This window comes from Myotis lucifugus, unplaced genomic scaffold, assembly GCF_000147115.1.
Source record: "Myotis lucifugus unplaced genomic scaffold, Myoluc2.0 scaffold_8, whole genome shotgun sequence".
NCBI lineage: Eukaryota > Metazoa > Chordata > Mammalia > Chiroptera > Vespertilionidae > Myotis > Myotis lucifugus.
The window spans coordinates 6,101,956-6,120,690 of record NW_005871056.1 but is presented as its reverse complement, the minus strand read 5'-3'; the positions used below and the strand labels follow the sequence as shown (position 1 = coordinate 6,120,690).

At 53.4% G+C, this 18,735-nt stretch overlaps 1 protein-coding gene across 1 annotated transcript in view; it reads left to right on the top strand.

Annotated features, from left to right (window-relative positions):
• The window catches only part of SLCO2A1 (solute carrier organic anion transporter family member 2A1), an 82,007-nt gene extending 69,116 nt beyond the window's left edge, over nucleotides 1–12,891 (top strand). The window contains exons 8-14 of the mRNA XM_014451406.1: nucleotides 520–684; nucleotides 1,630–1,819; nucleotides 3,675–3,840; nucleotides 5,958–6,121; nucleotides 8,253–8,317; nucleotides 9,683–9,806; nucleotides 10,927–12,891. Coding sequence (XP_014306892.1) covers nucleotides 520–684; nucleotides 1,630–1,819; nucleotides 3,675–3,840; nucleotides 5,958–6,121; nucleotides 8,253–8,317; nucleotides 9,683–9,806; nucleotides 10,927–11,047 — 995 coding nt within the window. The 3' untranslated portion in view covers nucleotides 11,048–12,891. The remainder of the gene's footprint in view (nucleotides 1–519; nucleotides 685–1,629; nucleotides 1,820–3,674; nucleotides 3,841–5,957; nucleotides 6,122–8,252; nucleotides 8,318–9,682; nucleotides 9,807–10,926) is intronic.
• Nucleotides 12,892–18,735: the final 5,844 nt, after the last annotated feature.

The window sequence follows — 18,735 nt, the reverse complement described above, 5'->3', positions numbered from 1 at the left end:
CTTGATTTCTTCCAGACGCGTATTTTTATTTATTTATTTATTTATTTATTTATTTTTAAATATGTTTTTATTGATTTCAGAGAGAAGAGAGAGAGAGAGAGAGAGAGAGAGAGAGAGAGAGAGAGAGAGAGAGAGAGAGAGAGAAACATTGATGAGAGAGAAACATCAATTGGCTGCCTTGTGCACGCCCCCTATTAGAGATCACACCTGCAACCCGGGCATGTGCCCTGTCCGGGAATCAAACCAATGACCTCCTGATGCATGGAACGAAGCTCAACCAACTGGGCCACACTGGCAGGCCATATTCTTATTTTATTTTACCCATGAGTATGTTGAGTGGGGGGTCTGAGAGGCTGTGTGTCCCTGGCCGGGCCAATGAACTCCTCAGTGCCTCAGACTCTGCCCTGAGGAAGACAGGAGCATGGTCTGGAGGGAGGAGGAAGGGCAGTGGCCGGGCTCCCAGTACCCTGACGACTGTGGCCCATGAAGGCCTGGCCCCTGATGGTGGTCTGTTTGCAGGGTTTCCCCACATCTTCCTGAGGCTCCTCATGAACCCTCTTTTCATGCTCGTGGTCCTGGCTCAGTGCACCTTCTCCTCCGTCATCGCCGGCCTCTCCACATTCCTCAACAAGTTCCTGGAGAAGCAGTATGGTGCCTCCACGGCCTATGCCAACTTCCTCATCGGTGAGTCCCGGTCAGACCAGACACAGACAGGAGCCAGAGGAGGACTTGCCCAAGACAAAGACGTTTAAGGACAGTTTTCTTGCTTGGCAATCTAGAGTGCTCTGAACAAATTGCTGAGACCCTGTCATTCCAGGCAGGAGTGGGTGGGGGCGGGGGCTGGAGGCCTGACACAGTAGGGGCAGCAGGGGAAAGAGAGAGCATCAATTTCAGGTAAAATGCTCCTGGTTCTGTTCCTTCTTCTCAGGGACTTGAATACATTTGCTTGGTAGGGAGTATGTGACCCAGGGATTCTGGGCTCTGGCTGCACTTCAGGCTCTCCTGGGAGCTTTAAATAATACAGATGCCCAGCCCCACCCCCACCCACAATACAGCAGAGTCTCTGGGTGGGACTCAGCATTGAGTTTGTTTGCCAGTGAGGTTGAGGAGCACTGATGTGGTCCCACCAAGTATCCAAGTGGATTACTGGGCTCAGTCCACAGGTGCGTTGGACTATATAGATGAGGCAAGGAGGTCAGGGTGCGAACCCCGACCCCTGTGGGGCCCTTGGATGTGACTTTACTTCTCTAGCTTAGGCCTCTGACTAGCAGGCAGGGGGCACCACCAGAGCCTTGCTAACCTTGTGTGGTCACAGTTAGGATGCAGTGAGCGGTCAGGCAATGAAAGGCACTAAATAAATGCACATTCCACCCACATCCTTCTGGACACAAGGCCCCACTTCTTTCTTTATTCTTTGCACAGGCAGGGTAACCCTCTGGGTCAAGGTAACTCTGTGGGTGTGCCTGGCACACAGCGAATGCTCAATGAATGTCAGGTATTGCTACTGTCATGGGACATCTCCAGTGCTCCTTTGGGAAGTTGTGCCCCTTGTTTGTGCTCGGTGTCTGTGCCCACACATACCCCCAGGCCTGCGCACACAGACCCGCTTCTCTCTCTCTCTCTCTCCAGGTGCTGTGAACCTCCCCGCCGCGGCCTTGGGGATGCTGTTTGGAGGAATCCTCATGAAGCGTTTTGTGTTCTCTCTGCAAACCATCCCCCGCCTGGCTACCACCATCCTGACCATCTCCATTATCCTATGTGCCCCTCTCTTCTTCATGGGATGCTCCACCCCAGTCGTGGCGGAGGTCTACCCACCTAGGTAACGGGAATGAGGGGTGAGACGATACCCTTTGCTAAAGGCCAGAGCCTGGGTCTGGCTGCCATACCTCTTCCTTTCTGCCTTCTCAGCTCTCTTCTCTCTATCACTCCTTGACCTAATCTCTTATGCGGATACTTAGAAAATCAGGTTCTTGAATACAATGCGGAATTATAAGAAGTCAGAGGGTCCTACGGGGCCACCAGTAGTCAGGTTAAGATTCTGTTTTTTTAAGAAACACCAAAAACTAATTAGTTTGGTTTCAGGGTGACTCTGTAGGGCTGTGAGCCTCAGGAACCAAGAAATAAGCTATGTTTGGCATCAGCTCGGTGCCAGCCAGAAGTAGAGTCTCACTGAGCTGCTGAAGAAAGATGAGAGAAGGAGACTTGGAAAGATACGGAAAAGAACAATGAAAGTGAGGGCAGACTTTTAAAATGAGGGCAGGTGACGTATACCTGTCCGTTTGCATAAAGCAACATGGTCCTAAGTTTTAAGTCTGGCTTCAGGTTCAGAAGGAACTTTAGAGGCTTGTGAAGGGAGCTTTTAGCTTTTTCCTGGGTGCTACCTTTCAAGCACCTCTTCTTTTAAATTTTGCCCAATGAGGTTACAACATTGGGAGACGCCGTACCTTTCAGCCTTGGTGCTTTCTCTGTCTCTCTCTTTGAAATAACCTCGTCTGTCTTTGGTGGGGGAAGGAGAGCAGGGGTGTGGTTACTCAGGATGGGAAACCTCTGGTTTGTATTGGTCTGACTGTGGATTGAAAGAAGCTGAGAAGGCCCTGGGCCTTTGGGTGTCTTCACTGGGAGTTAGCGGGTTTTGTCATCCGCTCTGACGCAGCCCTTACTAGTTGGGGAAAGTTACTTATCTAATCTTCAAATCTTCAGTGTTTTTACCCATAAAAGGAGCATAATAATTATAGAATTATTGTGATGACGTGCGTGACAAACCCCTGGGCACAGTGCCTGGCGCATAAGAGAGGCCCCGTTCATGTTAACATCGTTAGTATAATTATTTGAGCAAAGCTCTGGACTGTGGTTTGTCAACCCTATCCCAGCCCTCCCTAAAGAAGATCATGAATATCGGGTAGGAGGAATGGCGGGAATGGTGAGATCATCCAGTGAAATCTCCTTGTTTGAGGCTCAGGAGGATGGAGGGCAAAATCTACATAGACCAGTGGTTCTCAACCTTCCTAATGCTGCGACCCTTTAATACAGTTCCTCATGTTGTGGTGCCCCCCAATTTCATTGTTACAAATTGAACATAATTAAAGCATAGTGATGAATCACAAAAACAATATGTAATTATATATGTGTTTTCCGATGGTCTTAGGCGACCCCTGTGAAAGGGTCGTTCGACCCCCAAAGGGGTCACAACCTACAGGTTGAGAACCGCTGACATAGACCAAGGGACAGGAACCAGGTAGACCCCAGATTGCTTCAAGGAGCCCCACCTGTCCCCCCGCCTGAGCCCAGGTGGAGGAGAAGGGAAGGGAAACGTTGCCTGTGACTTTTGTGCAGCATCTGCGCTCTCTCCCATCAGAGTCCTGCTTGGTTGTTTGTCTTGAGCGTTTCTGCAGTGGGGGGGGTTGGGGAGGGAGGGTTTGCTAGCGGAACCTTTCTGACTCGCAGCTGGTGGTGATGGGCTTCTAATAAGCAGAAGAAACAGAGAGGTGTCATGAGCACCGACCAGCAGCCCATTCACTGTCGGCCCCAACAGGTGTAATTCATGGTGTTGCTGGCCCCAGACGCACCGAGGGGCATAGCGCACCAGCCAGGCGGGCACTCACGCTGGGCCGGAGTGGAGAGATGTTTCTCTGGCCTTGCTTTGTTTGAGTCCCTGTTTCCTGTTTTCCTGGCAGCACATCAAGTTCTATACACCCGCAGCCTCCTGCCTGCCGCAGGGACTGCTCGTGCCCGAACTCCATCTTCCACCCGGTCTGTGGAGACAATGGGGTAGAGTACCTCTCCCCGTGCCACGCTGGCTGCAGGCACATCAACGTCAGCACCGTAGCCTCCAAGCAACGGGTAAGGGCAGGAGGAGCCCCACCGAGTCCCTGAGCTCAGTGTGTGCCCTCATACTGCACCTGGGCTCTGGGATGGGCAGGGCACCACCCACACCATCCTCATTGCCCCATCCTGGCCTCCAGGCCACACCCACCCTCTCTTTACCTCCCCTTCCCTAAGGTCATGATCAGATGCCTGCAGCCTAAAGTCAATTAAAGATTGGCCGATATTCAACAAATGCACATTCCTGAGGCTCTGAGTAGAAACCAGCCGGAGCACTCCTTCAGCGGAGACCTCCCAATCTCATCCTGGCGGGTCCTAATGGGCGTCTTTGGGTCCTGCGTCCTGGCCCTGTTGGAGAGCCAACATGGACCAGGCCCAGATAAGTCAAGGACACAGGGTCCTCTGGGATGTGGCCCTGGAAGGTTAGAGTTGGAAGCAGCGATCAAGGGCATTAGGTTCACCCCCTCAGCTCCCAGGTGTGGCCACACAACTGGCCTGAAGTCATGCAGTTATTTAGGGTCAGATCTGACTTTAGAACTCAGGACCCTGTCTCAGTCTGGGGGCACATCTGCTCAAGGTCATGTACCTCCTGGCCACCAGCCTTCCACACATGTAACCCACATTCGGTAGTTCACTTAGGTCCTATCAGCCCTATAAGCGCTAGGGCTCCTGACCTTGTAGGATCAGCCAGCTGCAAACTAACTTGAGTCATCTGTTCAGTTTTTCAACAAACAATGGACGCCTGGCACAACCATGCATGCTGAGGATTTAGCGGTGAACCCATCCGACAAGGTTTCTGCTCTCATGCAGTTTGAACTCTATCGAATAAATGCACAAGATCGTTTTAGAAAGTAGCTCATGCCGTCAAGAGAGTTAATGGACAGAGTGTGCCTGAGGGCCTCCCCAAGGAGGTGACATTAGAACTCAACCACCAGAAGAAAACCCTACAAAGACCTGAGGGTGAAGTATTTGCACTAAAGGAACAGCAAGCACCAAGCCCCAGGGCATGGCTGAGCTGGATGTAGGAGAAATGAGAGATGCCAAGGTGGTGCCAGGCCAGGGAGCAGGCAGGGGCCAGACCGGACAGGCCAGGTTTAGGAGTTGGGTGTTCTTTTTCCTAAGAGCACTGGGGACCCAGAGGTGCAGTTCCCCTAAGGAGTGGAACGCACCTTCTGCCCCTAAGCCTGTGTGGAGGTCATGGGCAAGGCTAGCCCCCACTTCCCATCCTCCTCGCTAAGGATAAGGGAGGCTGCTTCCACGGCCACCTCTGTGGGCAGAGGTGCGTGAGCCTCAGGCAGAGCGGGGACAAGGAGCTTGGACAAGATGTTCCCTCAGCTGCCTTCTAGCCGGAGGAGTCTGTGGTGGCCTCTGTGGTTTCCTTGTTTTCATTTACTTACCTCTGACTCACCTACTTCCAGAAAGAATCCTGACAAGTTTCAAATAGTATAAATCATCATCCCTTAGCATAATATCAAGAAAAAAATAGTAAGTTATAAGAAAATGGTCATAGCCTAGTCCGTCAGACACTGCAAGGCGGGGAGTAAAGACCACGTGGGCAGTGGCTCAGTTGTACAATAGTGTTGACCATATGGGCTTGCCGGCTTGAGACGGCACTTCCTTCCCAGCCTGTACAGACAGGAGGAATTCCTCTCTGGCAAAGGCCTGACAGATGAAGAGCTTAGTGGATTCTATTGTGTGTTCTTTGTTGTCTCCCCCTGTTTATACCTTCCTAAGCCCCCCTGCAATGAACACACACACAGCATAAACAGCAACCCACAAAGCCACGGCTGCTGGGCATGGGGTAGCCTGGCCCAGAGAAGAGCCCTCCCAGTCCCTGGTCCCAAGCCAGGTGGGCCTTGCCTGGCAGTGGAATCCTGCATATACGGATGCAGGTGCACCTGCTGGAGGAGCCCAGCCCACACTGGACAGGGGTCAGGGGTGGGGTCCATGGGGCACCTTGAAACCCTCAGCTGACCTCTCTAGCCTCTGAATCCAGCCCCACCCAGCTCCTCAGGGGACCCAGAAGGCAGAGGGGTTGAAACCTGAGGGACTGTCTGGCAAGAGCTGGTGCAGGTGTTTGATGTGTGTGCAAGCAAAGTAATGACGTTTTCTCTTTTTTCCTCTCCTTTTTCAAGATCTATTTGAACTGCAGTTGTGTGACCGGGGGATCTGCTTCAGCAAAGTCAGGATCGTGCCCCATCCCCTGCGCCCACTTCCTGCTCCCGTCCATCTTCCTCATCTCCTTCGTGTCCCTCATCGCCTGCATCTCCCACAACCCCCTCTACATGATGGTTCTGCGGTGAGTGCACCTCTCCTTCCCCGCGTTTGCCTTTTCTTTGTGCCCAGGTGACCACTGATCTCTCCTCCCTTTCCTGGTCCTCAGAGGCCTTTGAACATGATTTACAATGTTCTTTGGGTGAAATGGGGAGATGATGCTAACACGACAGTGCCAGGGCCCCACAAATCTCCTTGCTGCGTCACCTCCTCCCCCAGCTCCGTGAGCACCTCCATTCTGCACATGGGAGACCACTAACCCAGGAAGGCAGAGCCAGGAACAGCTGAGCCACATGCTAAAGCCAGGCTGCCTGACTCCACGCTGTGGAAATACCTGGAGATTCACTTATTTTTAAATCCTGAGAGAACTGAGAGGAGGGAGGCGAATTCAGTTGGACATATGAAATCGGGGATGGAAAATCAGGAAAGTTCCAGAGATAGATGAGGGCTATGGGAAAAGATGGGAATGATAAAAGTCTAGTGTGCCTGGAGCCAAAACTGAGTCCTCAGGTCAGAAGGGGGAGGCTGGCCAAGGCAGGAGGGGAGGGCAGAGGTGTCCCATTACAGTGGCAGCTAAATGTCTCTGAGGTTTTGACGGGGAATGACCCTTTCCTCACCTCACTCTCTGCAAAGGAGAAAACTTTCCAACCAAGTTCACCTAACCCACCCCGGCCTGCCTTCCTCACCTGCCTCACAAGCAGAGAGGGAAAACCAGGGGATTTACATACTGGGGTCCAGGGCCCAAGGCCCAGCTCTGCCATACACTGGTTGGATGTCCTTGGATGTTGCCAACTTCGCTGACTCATGTATGGAAGGAGGTTAATGATGTTGACCTCAAAGGATTGGTGTCAGGATTATATGGTAAATTCCTTTGTAAATACAAGGTGCTCTGCATATTGGCTAATTATCACTATTAACCTAATAATAATAATAATAATAATAATAATAATAATAACAGCTAGCGAGGTACCAATGACCTATTTTCCCCAAAAGCCTAGGAGCTAAGGAAGAAGCAGAAGCAGCCACTTGTCAGGATCTGGGGTTTTGCCCTCTTTACAAGTTCGCTTGCCAACTACCGAGCTCCTGTTTCTGCTACTGTTTCAAGGATGCTGGCAGAAGACAGGAGACTCCGGGTCAAAGGGAAAGGACTTTGCTACTCATAGCACAGCAAGCAGCATGGACCTCATGCTGCATCATCCATCCTTGCCCCTCAAGTCCTAGGGGGTGACATGGAGGGGCCCAGGTGTATGTGTCACATGCAGTGGGTTTATGTCACAGCTGAGGAACGCTGCTCTTGGGAGAGCCACCGCTTCTATAGACCAAGCCTGCTCTTGGTCTAGGGCACTGGTCGGCAAACTGCGGGTCGGCAAACCGCGGCTCGCGAGCCACATGCGGCTCTTTGGCCCCTTGAGTGTGGCTCTTCCACAAAATACTGACTTCTGCGCATGGGCCACAAAGTTTCAGTTGCACTGTACATGCGCACCCGTACGTGGTATTTTGTGGAAGAGCCACACTCAAGGGGCCAAAGAGCCGCATGTGGCTCACAAGCCATGGTTTGCCGACCACGGGTCTAGGAGGTTTTACCTCGTGCTTCAAGGTTGCGCCTTGCAACCATGACCCTGAGACGTGGTCCGGGACAAGAGCAGTCAGGAGTGTGTGTAGGTCCTTAAGAACGTGTAGGGATTCTCAGAGCTCACTGTATATTGCTTCTCCTAACACCATCGTCCCCCTCTTTTCCACCACTCCCCATCCAGTGCATTCCAAGGACCGCCACTTTCACCTGAGGCCCTTATAGGGGTTCCCTTCTTGCACCCCAAGTCAGATGGACCACAGTAGACGCTCTAACCCCGAGAAAGATCTGTGGGTGGCCATGATGAGGAGAGGGCCCCCCCTCCATGGCGTCTGATTCTTAGGTCTGGGGTGGGGCCTGAGAATATGAATTTCTAACAAGTTCCCAGGGGATGCTGATGCTGCTGGTCCAGCGATCCAGCTTTGAGAAGCATTGATACAAAGGACAGAAGCATGGGCTGCGGGGGATCCAGTCTGCCAGTGGCTCATCGGGCTGCATGAGGACAGGCTCTGACGGAGGCTGGCTGCCCCTGACTGAGGGGAGGCACGGCCAGAGTCCTCCGCTCATGTCCTGTTTTCCTTTTCAGCGTGGTGAACCAGGATGAAAAGTCGTTTGCCATTGGGGTACAGTTCTTGCTAATGCGCCTGCTGGGTAAGTGTCTGAGACACCCCCTTCTGGAGGCATGGCCCCGGGGACATCTGAGGCCAATGGGGTGCAGGGCGGGGATGGGGAAGTCCTCTCTCATCTCTGTTGTAGAGAGAAGCTGTGCATGATCAATACAACCCCAAATGCCAAAACACTATATGGGCAGTTTCCTTGGTACTTGTGGTTAAGAAAGAGTTCATCTATGGCGTTCATTCCCAACTAAATTATGTAAGAAAAGGGAAAAGCAGACACAACTGAGCATACCTAATAGAGAATTGAAAGCGGGTATTTTTTTTAATAACCTCTCTCTGAGAACTCACCATCAGAACACAACCTTGCATTTCTGTCCCAGCCAGAATGGCAGCTGAGCTCAGCCCTGGTTTCCCTCCCGTTTCACAAAATTCACTCCCACTGCCATTCACAAATGTTCCTCAGTGCATGCGGGATCCAGTGCGAGCAGCCCAGAGCCCGCAGAGAAATGGGGCCGTGCACATGTGATCAATAGTGCCCACCGGAGGGCGAGCTGCCTTCGGGAGCAGGGCACACACCAGCCCTCCCTGGTGCACGGACCGGAGCAGGGACATGCGTGGGTCTCACCCCACACTGCAGGCTGATCCCCAGACTGTATACGCTGAACTGTCCCTTCTCAGCACATCCGGGCACTAGGTAAACGAGGCACTAATACGGAGAGCCTTGCAGGCTAAGGAAGGAAAGGGACCAGGTTCAACTGGTACAGCGGTTCGCGACCATCGGAAAACACATACAGCATATCAGATATTTACATTACGATTCATAACAGTAGCAACATTACAGTTATGAAGTAGCAACGAAAATAATTTTATGGTTGAGGGTCACCACAACATGAGGAACTGTATTAAAGGGTCGCGGCGTTAGGGAGGTTGAGAACCACTGGTAGGACCTAGCGGGTGAGCACTGCAGGGGGGAGTATGGCAACTGCAGCAGAGGGACTTCAGTTACTATCGAGGGTACTTTCTGGCCTCAAATGCTGAGCTTCACAGAGCCTCTGTGCATTCTTACCCGGGAGCCAGGTCGGCACTTGGCCCTGCAGCGCCTTCCATTATCATTATCATTCTGGGGAGTGTTGGGGTGTGACCTGGGCTGGCTGAGTGGGAGCCTTTGCAGGGCCCTCACGGACTGAGACTGGGTGAGGTGCTCAGATGCTGAAGCATGAACCAGCTTCACAGAAAGCTACTCTGCTTCCCAAGGTTACAGTGATTCCTAGAGCTGTACTCACACCTGTAACATACAGGGGTGTGGGGTGGGGAGGGCTGGCTCCCCACCCTGCCAGGCATCTCTGCCGGCAGCTCCATGTGACCTGAGCTCTCTGAACTCTCTTCCTGTTGATGCCAGCCTGGCTGCCCTCTCCAGCCCTCTACGGCCTCACCATCGACTACTCCTGCATCCGGTGGAACTTGCAGTGCTCAGGGCGGCGAGGGGCCTGCGCCTACTACAACAACGACGCTCTCCGAGACAGGTGAGGGCCAGCACGTCGTGTGTCAAGGAGGCCAGGCCCCAGGCCCGAGCAAAGGGCCGTCATCAGTTCTGGTGGCTGTTGTGGGGGCTGTCAGGCTTCCGAGGGAGAAGACCAGAGGGGAGCTGCCATAGTCAGGGAGCAGGGGCCACCGGTGATGGGCATCTCAGGGCTTGCAGAGAGCCAACCAAGTAACAAGACTTGGGGCTACTCTGATGTGACCCCCCAACCTGGGATCCCCAAGGCCCTTGGGAGGGACAGCAGCAGAAAGAAGTGTGTCCAAGGGAAAGGGGATGGTTGGAGTCCAAGGGAGAGGCTGTGACTGGAATGGTGATGCCAGGCCAGCCTGTCACTGCTCACAAAGTGGTGCTAGAAGAGGTCAAGGGCAGGAGGGTCCAACCTGCCTCCGCGGGTCTGAGCCCAGCTACAGTGCCACTGAGTTCTGTACCCCTTCCAGCCACCTCACCTGCTGCCATCATCACACAGACCAGAAACAGGGAGGAGAGTGGGCTTGAGGGGGCTGGGGGGCCTGGGAACGGTGTCGAGTGAAACAGAAGGCCAGGAGAGGGTGGACGGTGGACCAGGAGGGCAGTGAGACGGTGCCCTTCTTCTGGCTTGCTGGGAGGACAGGACCCTCAGGGCTGGCTGGGCTGCAGTGTTCCTTTGGCCCTCTAGGGGGCGGCGGTGCAAGGACAGGGCCACTGGATGAGGCTCAGCCTACTCATAGGGAAGTTTGAATGGGGAAAATGGTCAACACCTAGGTCAGCGGTTCTCAACCTGTGGGTCGCGACCCCTTTGGCGGTCGAACGACCCTTTCACAGGGGTCGCCTAAGACCATCCTGCATATCAGATATTTACATTACGATTCATAATAGTAGCAACATTACAGTTATGAAGTAGCAACGAAAATAATTTTATGGTTGGGTCACAACATGAGGAACTGTATTTAAAGGGCCAGGAGGTTGAGAACCACTGACCTAGGTGGTAACAGATCCTTCCCTGAGTCGTGAGGACACATTCCCTGGGCCACTGTGAGAATGACGCTGCTTTTCCTGATGGCCCTGGGGCGCAGACTACAGAGCCTCCACAGCCCCTCACCCGTCCTGTGTCCTCCTGCCCACAGGTACCTGGGCCTGCAGGTGGGCTACAAGGTGCTGGGCACGCTGCTGCTCTTCTTCATCAGCTGGCGGGTGAAGAAGAACAAGGAGTACAACGTGCAGGAGAAGGCCGCGGGCCTCATCTGAGCGCCTCATCTGAGCCTTGGCCCTTGGCCTGGCACCTCCGGCTCCAGAGCGTGGACCTGCCCTTCCATGCCTGCCTGTATTTACTAATGTTCATATGTCATTTCCTTTTTGTTTTTTAAATAAGAAAACAACCCCAGTCACCATTTGCCTTCCCTGCCTCCTCCCAAAGGCTCCCACTCAGGCTTACTGTGCTCCTGGGCTGGGTGGGCACAGAGCTGCAGGGCGGGGTCTTCACTGGCTCCTTGGGAGGGACCCACATGCCCACGTGCCCCTCAGTGCTGGGTCCTCCAGAGAGGGTGCCTCCGAGGCAGCCCTGACCAGTCCTGTGGGGAGGGAATGGGGGGTCCTAAGTGGAGAGAAAAAAGGGGTATCTATCCAGAGAAAGGAGGGAGTGGGCTGGGTGGGCTAGGGGATGGGGGAGCCTGGCTGTAGTCCCCTTTGCATCTGGGTTCAGCATCAGCACAGAACACAAGAGGGGCCGGCTCCCCTGCTCTCAGACCCTCCTTCCTGCCCCCAGAGGCCATTGGGGAGCTGCCATGTTGGGAAGTTCAGCCAACTGGTCCCCTCCAGTTACCACACTCAGGCACTAGAGCAGGGACCAAGCCACCCGAGGATAGGTCATCCAGATACTGTCCACATTAATTCTAGGCCCTTCTGTACCTGGGCCCGGGCCTGTTTGTCTCTGTCTTTCTGGGGGGATATTTCAAACTACGAAAGCCACACCACAGTGAAGACCCGAGGAAGGCTGTGAAATGGTCCTGCTGCCCAGCCCCCCACCCCCCACAGTGTGGGGACAAGACCCCTCATCTCAGAGGGTTGGGACGACCCTCTGCCCGTTTCCCTGGGAGCAGATGAGGCAGCTTCCCACGGGCTTCCCTGTCCGAACTTCAGATGCCGTAGAATAAAGAGAGGCAGCCCAGGATGTCAGCAAAGCCGGTGACAAAGCTGAGGGAAGGTCCAAAGCTGCCAAGCTGGGTGGTGAGCTGCAGCCCACAAAACAGAGGCTGGCGAGGTGGACATTTGCAGTTTCACACACTTTTTCTCGCCTCATCTCACTGCCTCCAGAGGTGGCGCCCTCTATGGCCTGAGTCGATACTGCAGCCGTGCGGTAGAGGTTCAGCGTTAGAGCCAACAAAGGAGGCCTTCCATCCACAAATATATGTGTTGGACTTCATGCAGGGCGGTGCTAGTACAGGGTTCTCCACCGAGCTTCACTGAGATCCCACCTGCCCTCTCTCCATCGACACGAGGGCCTCCTCCCAGAGTGTGCAGCGGGGGGAACGGGGAAGGCACAGCAAAAATCCGGAGATTGTCAACAGGATCTTGGCCGTCCATGGTCCTGACTGACCCTGCGCCTGGCCATTTGCCAGGCAGAGGCCTGGCTGCACCGTGTCCTCCGGGGCGGCTGGGCACTGGTCATGGCCACTCCTCATGGAAGACTCCTCCAGGAACATATCAGAAGCGACCTCTGCAAAGGCCAGAAAATTGTGTCAATGGCCAAACTGCCAGGAGACTGAACTCGGTGAAAGCCACGATCACAGCAGCCTTATTTCCAAAGCCACCAGCCTTATTTCCAAAGACCTCACTCAGGAAGGGAGGCTCCACGCAACCTCGGGGGCCAGGTTCAGCATTTAAAGTGGTCCTGCTTGGAAAATGAGTCCCTGCAACTAACCCTGGTCTTTCTTGCCGCAATTTAAGTTCTGAAGGCACTGCCATCCGCTGAGTTCATGAACAGCGAAAGCCAACCTTCAGATTCTGGAAGATCAGTCACCCTCCCAAGCCTTTATTCTATGGTGATGTTGCTATTAATATATTATAATTTTGCTATTGACGTAAGTTGGTCATGAATTTGTACTGTCTGTCGTGTGTATCTGTCAGAGAACCTGCACCTTCTGGCCAGAGGACCCTCAGGGGTCTGTGGTCATGGGGATCAGAAATAATGTAACTCTCAACCCATCAGCCTGGAACAAAGCAGGCAGCAGGTGCTTCTTGCTCCTTCAGTGACATCCTGCAGGTAACTAACTGTCCAAGGCCCATAGTGCTGGGCTCTCAGAAGGCCTGATCCCGGCCTTTGAGTTAATTTCCAGAAGTGGATTTGTCATGAACAGCTAAGTCCATAATATAAAACAGAATTAATATCATAATCATCATTGATCACTTGGTCGCAGCCAATACTACCACTCCCAGATCTTTCCTCCCAACTGCCAGCAGGGAATATAATGGTGTCACTTCATTCCACTTCTACAGCAAAGCTTAACACACTTCCTTGAGTGCCAGACTCTCAGAGAGGATGCTGTTAAAATGCAGATTTCTAACCTCCTCCACCCATCCTCAGAGTCTATTTATGGGCGTCTGAGGGGGACCCAGGAGTGGCACTTTAACTGGATCCTTGTGTCAGGCTGATGTGGGTGGTTGTGAAACCCTTTGTGGTGGGTCCACAGTGCAGCCCCGCTTTGGGGATGCCCACGTGTGCTTAGGCCACTGAGAAATCTGACAGGTCTTTGGTGAGCTCAAATGGGAGTGAGGGATGACAAGGTGAAGGGGTACCAACAAATCTGATTTCCTGAAGGGCTGCAGTCAGGAGCTAGTGGGCATGTAACACAGTCCAAGAGCTCACACTTATTGTATTGGGCTCTTACCAGTACTGAGAGTGGGATTCTCACTCTCCAAGCTTGAGAGTACAAAATGGGTCACAGTTATTTCTTTAAATCAGTTATGTCTGACTCCAAACCCTCACTCATCCTGCTGGCTGGCTGCCAAGTCAATGCCAGCCGTCCTTGGGGCTGGCTCCCAGAGCCATCTGTGGGCTGTTGGGTCCTGCCACTGTCGGTCTTTGGTTCTTTCCCAGTCTGAGGCCCCCTCCCCTGCTTCTCCCCTGAGCCTAGAGACGCTGCAGAGACCGGATTCCAGCCTAGAACCACCTCCCAGTGCACACACCACCAATGCCGTCCTCCCTGGCCAGTCCTAGGCAGCCCACCCCTCCGCTCCACTCCTCTCCCAGTCCCTCAGGGCTGAACGAAGAAGCCAGGAAAGGAAGGGTCTGCAGGAACATTTTTATCCCATCCTTCCTTGAACACTCTTGGCAAAAAGAGGAAAATGCAGTGAGAATTGAATGCCATATCTCCCTAAATTATTCTTTGTCTAGGGTGGTCCTCACCATAGCCCCACAATGGAGACCAGACCGATCTTAAGGCCCCATTTGAAGAGGACTCTGAAATCAAGGCAGTAACCATTGTGGCCAACTTCGTGCAAATAGTAACTGGTCAGACCTGAACTCAGACCAGGCTGTCCAGCTCTGTCTGGTCCAGCTCCAGCACCAGCTCTGTCTCCCCTACTGAGTCATCCTGAACTTTCGAGGAGGCCCCTCTATTCCCACTGAAGTTCACAGGCCCTTGGGATGGAGGTGGGGAGAGCCAGGTAATAGCTCATTTACCCACCTTCTTACTTCTTCAAGTAGCCAGATCATTACGACTGTTCACTAACCAGGGTCACCTAACCCTACAGCACCGTGAGTTAAAGGAGAGTTGCAGAGAAAGGGGGACAAAGAGTAAAGGCTGCCCGGAGAAAAGGCCCTGAGGATCTGCACAGGGACCTTCAGGGGAACACTCCCACCTGGTGATGGGTTCGCAGCTTCTTGCTTAGGAAACAAAGCCACATTGTGATATCTTTTTCCCAGCCAGCCTCAGAGATGGAGAGATGCATTTAAGCTGGGACTGAATCCAGTCGGTATCAAATTGATATTAAAATATTATATTACAGATTCCCAAAGAGATTGGCAGAGTGTGTGTGTGAGAGAGAGAGAGAAAAGAGAGAGAGAACTCCTATCTTTTATAATCACAGGAACTAAATACCTGGGAGAAATGTCTATCTCCTACCAAGAACACCAGAATCATTATAACCTTCCTCAGAGATTAAATATGTAAACAGGTCCTGGGCAGGCCCTTGGCAAATCCTAAGTGAGAGCAAGTTTTTCTCTCAGGACACACCCTGCCCATTCATCCACTCTTTACCGGCCCATTCCCACTCCTGCCGTGTGGCCACAGGATACAGGGCTCACCCTGTCTTGCTGAAGTCCTTGCCCTCCAGGCACCTGCTGCTCCTTGACAACAATAACTGAAATGTGCATAGATCTTTACAGTTCACAATGCCATCCATTTAGCAAACTCCTTTAAGGGTAACTCAGATAGGCTTGGCCTTGCTATGGAAACAAACCTCACTCATCTGTCACATAACACAACAGAGGGTCCGTATCTTGCTCAACTGAAGTCCACTGCGAGTCCAGGTGACTCTCCAGGGCAGTGGCCTCCACATGGCGGCTCAGTAATCCAGACCGCTTGGATCCTGAGGTCCCTCCCTTTCATATTGATGCAGATAGATATGTAATTGAATTCAGAGAGGAAGGGAGACGGAGAGAGAGAGAAACATTCCAGGCAGAAGTAAGGCAACAGGAAAACCTGCGCAAGTTCTGAGAATTCACTGCCCGCGAAGGTGAGGCCTGGAGAGGCAGTTAGGTCCAGGCTCAGAGGCTCCTACAGGGTCTTGAGGGCTGGCTTACATGAGGCCAGCAAAAGGAGGGCCAGCCTGGTCCTGCTCCTGGGTCAATCCATGGCTACCTCTTCCCACTCAGGGCTTGGAGAACAGCTCAGAGCCCAAACAGTGAGTCCCAGGAGGCTCAGGGTGCCCTCCTGGAGCCTTCCCTGGGAGGAACCCTGAGTGTGCCGTGCTGTACCCTGGAGGAGCTGTCCTCTGTCCTCCCTGCACACTCGCAGGGAGCCTCCACCTCACATGCTTGCAGGAACCTCCCTCTTGGCCCAGGCGATCCCATGCTCCAAGGCCAGGGTGGAGTGAAAGCTGCTCTATCCCTTCCCTTCCCTCCCACCTCCTCTCTCCCCACATTTGGCACTGGAACCCCAGGCTTGCAGCTGGAAGTCAGGAGGCTCAGCATCAGGAAGAGTGGAGCAACTAACTTAAAGGGGCATCTATTCAGGCCCCCAGGTGTGTTGCTCACCCCCTTCTCTTGGCTCTGTGGCCCATCCACGTGCCATACACCAGGCATCCCTTTTTATGGACACCAAATCCATAAACGTGGCCTTAGAGGGGGGGGGGTCGCGGCGGGGAGGCAACATTTGCTTAAAACTTGGTCCTCGGTACCCCTCACCGCCTGGGAGATGAGGATGAGGCAGAAGCTCTGCCTTGGTCCACAAAGGGGAAGGACCCAGGCAGGTTTCACACTGTCCCTGTCTGACTATTGGACCCGAGCCCCCTCCCCAAACTCACGGAGTTTCCGGAAGGGCTCCTGAAGCCCCTCAATAGCTCAGGCGTGCTGAGCGCTCAGACACTGTCCTCAGTGCTTTCCATACGTTTGTGCCTTTGATTGTCACCAAAGCCCTATGAGATGCAGTGATCACACCATTTCACAGGCCAGGAACCTTTGGCTCCTTTTCTCTCATTTCCAAGGAGAAGGAGGCAGAGTGGCAGTCGGCCACCAGGGGGCGCCGCCTCATCGGCAGGAACCCCGCAATGAGAGGAAGGTGGAGGAGGAGGTGCCACGCCTGCGGGCGAAGGGGCGCCGGGGAGACCGGCTCTGCGTCCGATCCTACAGTGTTGTCCCCCCCACCCCACCCCACCTCCCACCCAGGCTACCCGGCCCCAAGCCTCCGACAATCCAGCTTCCCCGCCCGGCGCGCTAGGTCCTGCGGAGCTTCCCCCCGCGCCGACTCCACTCCCACACACCCCTCTTCTAGCCACCCCAGGGTTGGGAGTCTGAGCTCACCCGCTCCTGCTCACCGGACATGATCTTGAAAGATTTTCCACTCTCCCTCCCCCGTGACAAAGCACCCGTTAGTCTGTTTGTCTGTATTTACAGGACAAACATGTAATAAACACATTAGAGTGCCAGCGAGCACACACCGCTTCCCCCACGCCGTTCGACCCGCCGTGGGCAGGGTGGTCACCCAGACCACAGTGTGAGGTCATCATTCCGTCCTTACAGGGGGCTCAGGTAGCCTCCGATCCTTCTTCCTCCAGTTCCCAGAGCATCTTCTGGAGCCTGACCCTGGGTTAGGAGCGGTCTTCAGCGAGAGACCTACTATATGTCTGTATCCCGGAGTGTCCAAGTGCCCATCCTGTCATAGACTCAGGCACTGGGCAAGTGCTGGGCACCAGGCTTGTGGGGTGAACAAGACAAATAGAATCCCTTCCCCCTTGGAATTTACAATTTGGGAAGGAAGACAGATAGCCAACAAGGCACACCCGTTGTGTGGTTACCCATCCCAGGTGCAATCGCGCCGGGAAGGAGAAGTGCAGACAGACCGATGGATACCTGCATGGCTATGCAGGGGTAAGTGGGGGCATGTGATGGCGTCACCAAGGTGATAAAGGCTGGTTCCCTAAGAGATTGGGGATCAGGGGCAGCAGGGGCAAGTTTGTTAATCAGGGGCCTTAGAGCGAAGGTGTTCTGGGCAGAGGGGACTGCTGGAGTGAAGACTCAGAGATGAGAAAGCTTGATGTATGTTTGCACGAAAAACGGGAGGGAGGTCGTGCACACAGTTGCAAATGGATGGAGGTGAAGTGTGCTGGGAGGGAGGGCGTACCATGCACACCTCCTTTAGTAACTGGGGTAATGCCTGTGCATGATGGGAGCCACGGACAGACTTTTAACAGAGGCAAGGTGCAGCCAGATTTCTGGGTTTAAAAGGCCAATGGGGCATGTATACTTGAGAAAGGGAGTCTGGCTGGCAAAGGTAGGGAGGGAGGCCTCCTTCTTGCCATCATGGCCACTGAGCAGGGAGAACTGGCACTGGAGATCAGAGCTGGGATGCTCTAGCGCAGCGGTTCTCAACCTGTGGGTCGCGACCCCTTTGGCGTTCCAACGACCCTTTCACAGGGGTCGCCTAAGACCATCCTGCATATCAGATATTTACATTACGATTCATAACAGTAGCAACATTACAGTTATGAAGTAGCAACGAAAATAATTTTATAGTTGGGTCACAACATGAGGAACTGTATTTAAAGGGCCAGAAGGTTGAGAACCACTGCTAGCGGGTCCAGAGCCAAGGGCAGGACCAGCAAGCAGTGGGAACATCCCAGAACGTCCTGGTGGCCAGGCTGCATGCTGCCCGGAGTATGTGCTGGTGTACTGAAGCTGGTCCCTGCACCAGAATGTGCTGTTTACAAGACAGACCGTCTGTTCCTGGGCCCAGAGCAAGGGTTCTAATTGGCCCACATGACATTTATAGTCTTAAATTCAGTACAAACATTGGGAGAGTTTGCATCGTGGATTTTCTCCTGAAAACCCTGGGCCAGCACTCCAGCCTGATAACAAGGGACTGGAGCTGATAGAGACCTCCCCTTCAGATGGTCCCTATACCCTTAGGGCTGCTAAGGTCCCCAGGTCACTGCTTAGCCTCTGTAGGTATTTGAGTTTTCATACATACACACACCCTTTAAGAGTCAAGCTAAGCCACGAGAAACCCAGGTGAATGTTGGAAAGGACCAGTGTAGGACTGGGGGACCAGGAAAAGAAGAAAAGGGCTGTGTTTGTTTTTAAATCCTCACCCGAGGGTATTTTTTTTATTCATTTTGAGAGAGAGAGCAGGGGGAAAGAGAGAGAGAGAGACATTGATGTGAGAGAGAAACATCAACTGGTTGCCTCCCCTACCAACTGGGGATTGAACCCACATCCT